The sequence below is a fragment of the Astatotilapia calliptera genome, chromosome 3, assembly GCF_964374335.1.
Source record: "Astatotilapia calliptera chromosome 3, fAstCal68.1, whole genome shotgun sequence".
NCBI classification, from domain to species: Eukaryota; Metazoa; Chordata; class Actinopteri; order Cichliformes; family Cichlidae; genus Astatotilapia; species Astatotilapia calliptera.
The window spans coordinates 4810585-4820273 of NC_137424.1; the positions used below are offsets into that span (position 1 = coordinate 4810585).

General features: G+C 36.0%; 1 protein-coding gene across 1 annotated transcript in view; it reads left to right on the top strand.

Annotated features, from left to right (window-relative positions):
• The window catches only part of LOC145424412 (uncharacterized), a 29760-nt gene extending 21487 nt beyond the window's left edge, over positions 1–8273 (top strand). Inside the window, exons 3-4 of the mRNA XM_080297708.1 lie at positions 6215–6811; positions 7137–8273. Of these exons, the coding sequence (XP_080153834.1) occupies positions 6215–6811; positions 7137–7805 (1266 nt within the window). The 3' untranslated portion in view covers positions 7806–8273. The remainder of the gene's footprint in view (positions 1–6214; positions 6812–7136) is intronic.
• Positions 8274–9689: the final 1416 nt, after the last annotated feature.

Below are 9689 nucleotides of genomic sequence, written 5' to 3' on the forward strand. Positions count from 1 at the left end.
TAAAACTGTTACATTTAGAGCAACTTTTAAGTGGAATAAGTTGCCTTAAAAAATTAGAGAATTATTCAAAACTTCAATGAACACTTAAAAGCCGATTTACAGAGCTTTTAGTTGTTGTAAATATTGTAAGACATGATTTGTTTTTGAAATTTGTGTAATGTGCCTCAATGTTATTGATATTATTATTATTATTATTGATTGCTTATATTTGAACAATTGTGAAACCTCACTGTGGATGTAAGAGTGAAATTATGTGGATATCTTGAATCCACTTTATTGTGTAATATTTTATGTGAGTATTTGACGGAAGACGAGCAACATCTGTTGTGGAAGCTAACGGGGTTCCTTTAGAATAAACAAACATAGGATTTATTATCACTGAATAATTCTGTATAAATCTATACAAATTATAGAAATATGTAATAGGAAACAACAAAATAATCTAAACTAGAAAAATTTGCATTTCCTGCGAAAATGCAGTGTGGATGCCTTAACGGCTGAAGATATCTGCTGAAAAAAGCTGAAAAAGTTGAAACAAAAAAAAAAAAAAAGATGCCCTGAGCAGGATTCGAACCTGGCCCTCCTGATCAAAGGGCAGCTATTTAGCTCACTGAGCCAAACACTTTCTCACAAAGAAAAGGTGGAGAGATTGACAATTGTGCTAGCAGAATTTGGGCAAAAAAAAAAGGGGTGAAAATTCTGCTGAAAAGAGTTCCATCAGCAGAATTTCTGCTGAAAAGAGGTGAATGAGCAGAATTCTGCTGAAAAGAGGTTTTTGCTGAAAAAGAGCTGATAAAGTTTGGATTTGTGCTGAAAAGGGGTTAAAAAAACTGAAAATTTTGCTGAAAAGGGGTGAATAAAATGAAATTTGTGTTGAAAAGAGTTTAAAAAAAGTTTAACTGTTAAGTGAAAGAAATGTTGCCATAAGCTGGATTTGAACCCAGGCCTCCCAGTCTGAGAACGGATGCTTATCTCACTGAGGTAAAGCACAGCTCAGCCCATCATGCAAAATCAGTGACCACATTGATAATGTGTACCATTCATTTCAATGGTCAAAAGTCATAACACACATCAGCAGAAATAGCAGAATTTTTTAAAGTTTAAACATAGCATTTCTGCTAAAACTTAGTATTTATACTAAATAATATTTTTTTCCTGCCAAATCATAGCATTTGTGCTGGAACACAGAAAGTTCCACCAAATCATACAATTTGTACTAAAACATTATTTATGATTTAGCAGAAACATTGGGACTTGGTAGAAATACTATGATTTACATGAAATACTTTGACTTAGCAGAAGTACTACAATCTAGGAAAAAAGTACTAAAGCATAGCAGAAATTCTATCATTGAGCAGAATTACTAGGATTTAGAAGAAATACTAAGATTTGGCACAAACACTGATGTGGCTCAAGAACCTTTATTGTGCAGTTATACTATGATTTGGAAGAAATACTATACTTTGGCACAAATACTATGATTTGGAAGAAATACTATGTTTTAGCACAAATACTATGATTTGGCTCAAATACTATAACTATCCTCGGTCAGAAGGAGAGGCTGACATCCAGGGATTAGATTACCACAGGTGGAGTTTATTGCGGTCAGATGGATGGTACAGGGAGGTATGGCATACAGTAGGAGGATGTGGAGAGGTGATATGGTGTGGTTTCTATGATTAAGAACAGGGTATACATTACAACATGCATACAGATTAAAGATTAAGAAAACTGGTAACAAATTCCTCCACTACAAATCAGTCTGATGCCACTTTTTACAGGGTTCCCGTTTAGTAAGGCACTACCCAAAAGGCGCCACAAGAGGGCACTCCAACACAAGAGATGACCTATTTACACTGATGCACTTAGTAAACAGCCCCTACTTAGCCACTACATAATACAGTGATATTACAGTATACAAATTCACACGAATACTATGATTTGGCAGAAATACTATGACTGAGTAGTAATACTATAACATAACAGATTTCCTAAAAAAAACTATTAAATTGCAGTAATTCTATGACTTGGCAGAGATACTACGTTTTAGCACAAATACTATAACAACGCAGAAATACTATGACTTAGTAGTAATACTATAACATAACAGTTCAATGTTCTTGCACAAATACCACAATATGGCAGAAATACTATGTTTTAGCACAAATACTGTGATTTGGTATAAATACTATGATTTGGCACACATACTATATTCCGCAGATACACTATAACATAACAGATATGCTACAACTTAGTAGTAATACTATAACATAACAGAATTATTATTTGGGCACAAATACCACGATTTGGCAAAAATACTATGATTGGGTACAAATACTATGATTTGGCAATAATACTGCATTTTAACACAACTACTGAGATTTAATTGAAATACTATGATTTAGAAGAAATACTATTACTCCATACAAATACGATACTTTGGGACAAATACTATGTTTTGGTTCTAATATTATGATGTGCAACAAATACTATGATTTGGCACAAGTACTATGATTTAGTACAAATACTATGATTTGGCAGAAATACTATGACTTAGTAGTAATACTATAACATAACAGATTTCCTAAAAAAAAACTATGAAATTGCATTAATTCTATGACTTGGCAGAGATACTACGTTTTAGCACAAATACTATAACAACGCAGAAATACTATGACTTAGTAGTAATACTATAACATAACAGTTCAATGTTCTTGCACAAATACCACAATATGGCAGAAATACTATGTTTTAGCACAAATACTGTGATTTGGTATAAATACTATGATTTGGCACACATACTATATTCCGCAGATACACTATAACATAACAGATATGCTACAACTTAGTAGTAATACTATAACATAACAGAATTATTATTTGGGCACAAATACCACGATTTGGCAAAAATACTATGATTGGGTACAAATACTATGATTTGGCAATAATACTGCATTTTAACACAACTACTGAGATTTAATTGAAATACTATGATTTAGAAGAAATACTATTACTCCATACAAATACGATACTTTGGGACAAATACTATGTTTTGGTTCTAATATTATGATGTGCAACAAATACTATGATTTGGCACAAGTACTATGATTTAGTACAAATACTATGATTTGGCAGAAATACTATGACTTAGTAGTAATACTATAACATAACAGATTTCCTAAAAAAAAACTATGAAATTGCATTAATTCTATGACTTGGCAGAGATACTACGTTTTAGCACAAATACTATAACAACGCAGAAATACTATGACTTAGTAGTAATACTATAACATAACAGTTCAATGTTCTTGCACAAATACCACAATATGGCAGAAATACTATGTTTTAGCAAAAATACTGTGATTTGGTGTAAATACTACGATTTGGCACACATACTATATTCCGCAGATACACTATAACATAACAGATATGCTACAACTTAGTAGTAATACTATAACATAACAGAATTATTATTTGGGCACAAATACCACGATTTGGCAAAAATACTATGATTGGGTACAAATACTATGATTTGGCAATAATACTGCATTTTAACACAACTACTGAGATTTGATTGAAATACTATGATTTAGAAGAAATACTATTACTCCATACAAATACGATGCTTTGGGACAAATACTATGTTTTGGTTCCAATACTATGATGTTCAACAAATACTATGATTTGGCACAAGTACTATGATTTAGTACAAATACTATGATTTGGCAGAAATACTATGCCTTAGTAGTAATACTATGACATAAAAGATATACTATGGTTTTGCAGACATACTATGATTTTGCACAAATACCATGATTTGGCACAAATGCTATGATTTAGCAGAAATACTATGATTGGGTACAAATACTATGATTTGGCAATAATACTGCGTTTTAACAACAACTACTGAGATTTGATTGAAATACTATGATTTAGAAGAAATACTATGACTCCATACAAATACGATGCTTTGGCACAAATACTGTGATTTGGCAGAAATACTATGACTTAGTAGTAATACTATAACATAACAGATTTCCTAAAAAAAACTATGAAATTGCAGTAATTCTATGACTTGGCAGAGATACTACGTTTTAGTACAAATACTATAAAAATGCAGAAATACTATGACTTAGTAGTAATACTATAACATAACAGTTCAATGTTCTTGCACAAATACCACAATATGGCAGAAATACTATGTTTTACCACAAATACTGCGATTTGGCACACATACTATGATTTGGCAGAAATACTATGCCTTAGTAGTAATACTATAACATAAGAGATATACTATGGTTTTGCAGACATACTATGTTTTTGCACAAATACCATGATTTGGCACAAATGCTATGATTTAGCAGAAATACTATGATTGGGTATAAATACTATGATTTGGCAGGAATACTCTGGTTTAGCAGAAATACTCTGATTTAGCAGAAGTACTATCTTTTGGTAGAAATTCCTGCTAAAAGGTACTATTTCTGCGTTTTAGCAGAAATACTGTAATTTGGCATAAATACTATAATTTGGGATAAATACTATGATTTGGCACATATAATATATTCAGCACATATATTATAAAATAACAGAAATATTTGGCCCCAAAACCATGATTTTGCACAAATACCATGATTTTGCAAAAATACTATGAATTGGCAGAAATACTATGATTTAGCAGAAATACTATGATTCGGCAAAAGTACTTAGATGTAGTAGAAGTACTTTGCTTTAGCAGAAATACTATGATTGAGGAGTAATACCTAAACATAGGAGAAATATTGATACACAGACACACATACACAGACAGTAAAGGGAACAGGAGCTGTGGACAGTCTGGGCTTGGTATATGTAGGTCAGTTAAATTAGCTGCACCTGCTGTAGTCAGCCCTTACACACACAGACACAGAGAGAGGTGTGAGTTTTCTTCAGTGTATTTCTGACATTCAGGATTCCCCTCGAACAAATGGCCATAATTTCCTAACCGTAGAGGCTAGAACGGTCATTCAGGCATCGTTTTATTCAGAAGAGATGGGGGAATCTTCAGGTCTTCATAATTCAGAGATAAAACATAAATTCTTAAAGATATATGACTTGTAATACACTGTAACTGAGTAGAGGCGAAGCAAAAACTGCCTTGACTTGCGCTCAAACAACCTTTGGTAACTCTAAATCTATATGGAGCATCAAAATCATTCTTTCACCGTAAGAAACAGCAGGCTTTGGTGAACAGTCATGGAAATTTTCAGGGCTCTGTGGAAATCCATCAAAAAGATATGACGAGAGAAAAAAGTGGTTCATTTCCAGAGATTGAAATCTGATGAAATCTGAGCGAGGGACAAATTTCCTACCCTCAAACAAGTCCAACTCATTTCAGAACGGTAATAGGTGAGAAAGAAATTCTTGAATTGTGAGCGTCAGGAGTGTCTGAACATATACGGGGACAAGCCTCATGTCTTAACTTCGCTTCGTTAAGGAGATATGACAATTTGAAAATGCCTCTCATTAGAGAAATCCAGCGGTGATTTTGAACAAACTCTCCATTGAGTTTATATGGAGAGTTTTCTGACTTTGTGTTACTCTGAGGAGATTTGCAAAATATCTATGAGTCCCACAACAATGATAGTGACATTTTCTGAAAGCCAGCAAAAATACCTACGTTTTGGTGTATAATTTGTGGGGCTTGAGTGGAAATTGAGCGAGTAGCAAGAAGTTGTTTGGACGTGAAGAGAAAATTCAAACAGTTTCACTGTCCCCTCTGAGTTAATTGCATAGCAACCATAGCAACGCATGTATTTTCTGAAAAATCACAATTTTGCAACTGAAAACTCAAAGAGGGATAAGATTAAAACGGTAGAAGATCTGAAAAAGCTGTAATTGTGTGGATGCCTGTTAAGGCATCCACACAATTATAAAATAATGTGTGTGTGTGTGTGTGTGTGTGTGTGTGTGTGTGTGTGTGTGTGTGTGTGTGTGTACACAATCAGGAGGGATGGGCATGATTTTAGTGCTTGAACAGTCATGAATTATCTTTAACAGCAGGTTGGATGTAATGTGTTAGAACTACCAGCAGGTGGGGATAAGAGACCTTTAAGGTGTTTGGTGCCACGCTCCACCTTCAGGTTTAAAACTAGTGTTAATGGAGTTTGAAGGTTGAGTTTGTTCCACGACTGCATTTCACTCACTGCCTCTGTTTGTATCTCTGTCACTGCAGGACCAACATGGAGCCAGAAGTCAGCGCTCTCAGGAGGCCGACAAACCTCACAGAAGAAAGGGAGAGAAAAAACACACCTGTGACGAGTGTGGGAAGGGTTTTACTGTGAGGGCTTCACTAAAACAGCATCAGGTCATCCACACTGGAGAGAGACCGTTCAGCTGTGACTTGTGTGGAAAGTCTTTTTCCTTGAAGGGTTCCCTAAAAAAACACCAACTCATCCACAGTGGAGTTAAAGTATACAGCTGTGATCAGTGTGGCAGAGCTTTTACTCACAGTAGCCACTTACAGAGGCATCTAGTTACCCACTCTGGAATTAAGGCATACAGCTGTGACATCTGTGGAAAAACTTTCAGCCAGAGAGGGTACCGAAATACACACCTACGCATTCACACCAGACATGATGTGTACTGCTGTGAACAGTGTGGCAAAGAGTTTACAACAGACGCACACTTACAACAGCACATGTTTACCCACACTGAGGAGAGACCTTATCAATGTGACCTGTGTGAGAAGACTTTTAAATCTCCACATCACCTGAGACAACACCAACAGATCCACACCAGAAAGAGACTCTACAAGTGCAGCTACTGTGAGGTATATATTTATATTGTTATCTTGTCATTTTAGCCTGACTGTTTGGAACAACTCTGCTCATTAAACTGTGTTAGCATGTTAGAAATTCTACTGCATGGAAAAGCAGCTCTGAGTGATTATTCAGATTTTCCTTTCAGTTATGATTTTAGTATTACTGTAGTATTATGGTGGTAGTATTGTAGTTATTGCAGCCCAGTAAACTGAGTGTGTTAACTGAAACAGTCAAATGTAGTTGGACGTCTGCAGAGATGCTCTTTATTTCAGGCGACGTTCAGGATACAAATGTTGAAGGACTGACTTACACTGTCTTTGTGTCTTTGTTTAGAAGCAGAGCGACAAAGATGGATCCAGTTCTCAACCCTGTCATCACTGTGGTGGTGGGAAAGACTTTCATTGTGACCTCTGTGGAAAAACTTTCAGTTGGCAAGCTGCCCTTAAAACACATCAACGTAGACACACTGGAGACAAACTGAAATACTGCAAAGAATGTGGGAGAAGCTTCACCACACCAAGAGATTTAAAACAACATGAACTGATTCACAGTGGGGTTAAAAAGCACCTCTGTGATCAGTGTGGGTCATCCTTCACCACTGAAAGTCAGCTTAAATCACACAAACGAGTCCACACAGGAGAGAAACCACACAAGTGCAGACACTGTGAGAGAAGCTTCTCACAGTCAGGTAATCGTAACATTCATGAACGTGCACACATGGAAGGAAACTACAGCTGTGACCAGTGTGACAAGAGCTTCAGGAATCTCAGTTCATACTCTGCACACAAACGATCCCACGTTACTAATAAACTGTTTCACTGTTACCAATGTGCCCAAACATTCACCTCATTGTCTGCTCTGTGCAAACATCAGCGCGATCACTCAGGGCTGAAATCACTCCCATCACTGGATCACAGTGAATCTGAAGACACAGAAAGATCCTCTGGTTTCCTCTGGTCAGAGTCAAAAAGATTGAGATCAGGCTCCACAGAGTTCAGATAGAATCATTTAAACTTGTGTTGAACTGAACTGGTTGCTGGGCTGAACTTCTACATAATACAGATCTACATGGGATCTTCTTTTCTGTTGTTTTACTGGGTCAGTTTTGTCCTTTTTTCTCTGTCCTGGTTTTGCTCGTCTGTAAATGATTGAAACTCAGTCAAATAGTTCATTGTTCTCCAGCAAAACGTTTTGGAAACTCATGTTTAACCTTTAAAACTCTGACATGTTTTAGCACACAAGGCTTCATCGGGGAGTTCACTCATGATTGGACCATGAGAACAAAGGTTTTTAGTTCTTTCAAAGAGAGTCTTGGAGATGTTTGATGTTTCTGTTTTTCTGAAACCACCTGAAAGAAAAACTATTTTTCTTGCTTTATGTAGTGTGGAAGTTTTTAATGTTTCTTCATCTGTGATGTTCTTGAATGTGTTCACGTGAAGATGGTACAAATAAACTGTCCTTTCAGCTTTAGCTCCTAATTTATTCATTATTTATGGATGTAGCACAGCAGCCGTCTCTTGATTAACACATGGAGGGCTCGGGATCTGATGGTGTCGTCTCCCTAATTTGCCCACTCAGTAAATCTCACTCATGGCCAAGAAATTGAAATAAACCTTGTTTCCCTGCTGGATAGTGATCCACTGTAACTCTGCTCCTCCTTCCTGTTTAGGATTTCTGTGGCTGAAGTAAAATTCCCTCCATCCATCACTTATCCCAGCTAACCCAAAGTGAAATAAAGTTTTGCTCGTCTTAAAAAAGCATTACAATAATGGGCATTACCAATGCAAACTGAATGATACAGAAGATGAAAGAAGAGACTTTGATCAGTTAATAAAGCTCATGATCTGGATTCATTGTGGCTGCTACACAGATACTTCTGGGTCACTTCTCTCAGTTAGGAACCTTCCTCACCAAACTGACTGTTGGACCACACCCCTGGTTTCATGAGAAATTGTTTCAGCCATGATTTCTCTTCCTGTATTTCAGAGTAAAGACTGAAGTGACAAATGGAAGCATGTTTAAAAAACACAATGTGAGAGAGACGTTGAGGTCCTTAGAAGTTACCCTGGGTTTTTCTGTCACCCTGCTAGATGTTACACACCTTGTTATTGTACTGATTTCTACTGCTGGACTACTCCTGCGGAGAGTAACAATACTCTTACTAATTAGCTCCCTTTCACACCTTTGGGGATATTTATTTTTGTGTTTGCAGCGCTGTGAGCCAGAACAGCGAGAGAAAAATCTGCAACAGCGACGAGCCGAATGCTTACGTGAATCGCAGCAGCTGCACATGTGCTACGCTGAATTAGAGGATATCTTTGCTCTGGATTTCTATTTCTACTTTTTCATTTCTATATGATTCTTCTTGCATCTAAACAAAGATGATTCAATTTGCTAAATGTTGATGGCTCTTCGTGCTCAGGTTTAAATGAGACGTAATATTTGCTCTTGGTTTGGTTCTCCTGTACAGAACCTTGCAGTACAACAGAAACCTAAAAACATTATTTGTAGTTGTTATTCTTAGTTGTTCTGCTGCCTAAATACCACAGGGTCTGATTATGAAGTTATTGAGCTGCACATACTTTACGACCTGCTTAAGTTCGAGGTCACAGCGTCTGTAGAGCAGCTGGAACATAATGAAGTCTACAAGGTTAAAGTTTTCTCTTCAGTTATTGTTCTTTCTGCTGCTTGGTTTGATGGATCTGAGAGCTTTTGTTTTTATTATTGTTATTATAATTATCATTAATATTTTACTCTCTAGAAGCTTTAAAATAGTGTTTGTGTTAAAACATTTACGTTGGTCAAACATGATGCTCTAAATCAAATAAAAGTTTGAAAATAAATGATGTATTTTTAAATGCTGCAACAAATGTTCACAAAAAGTAA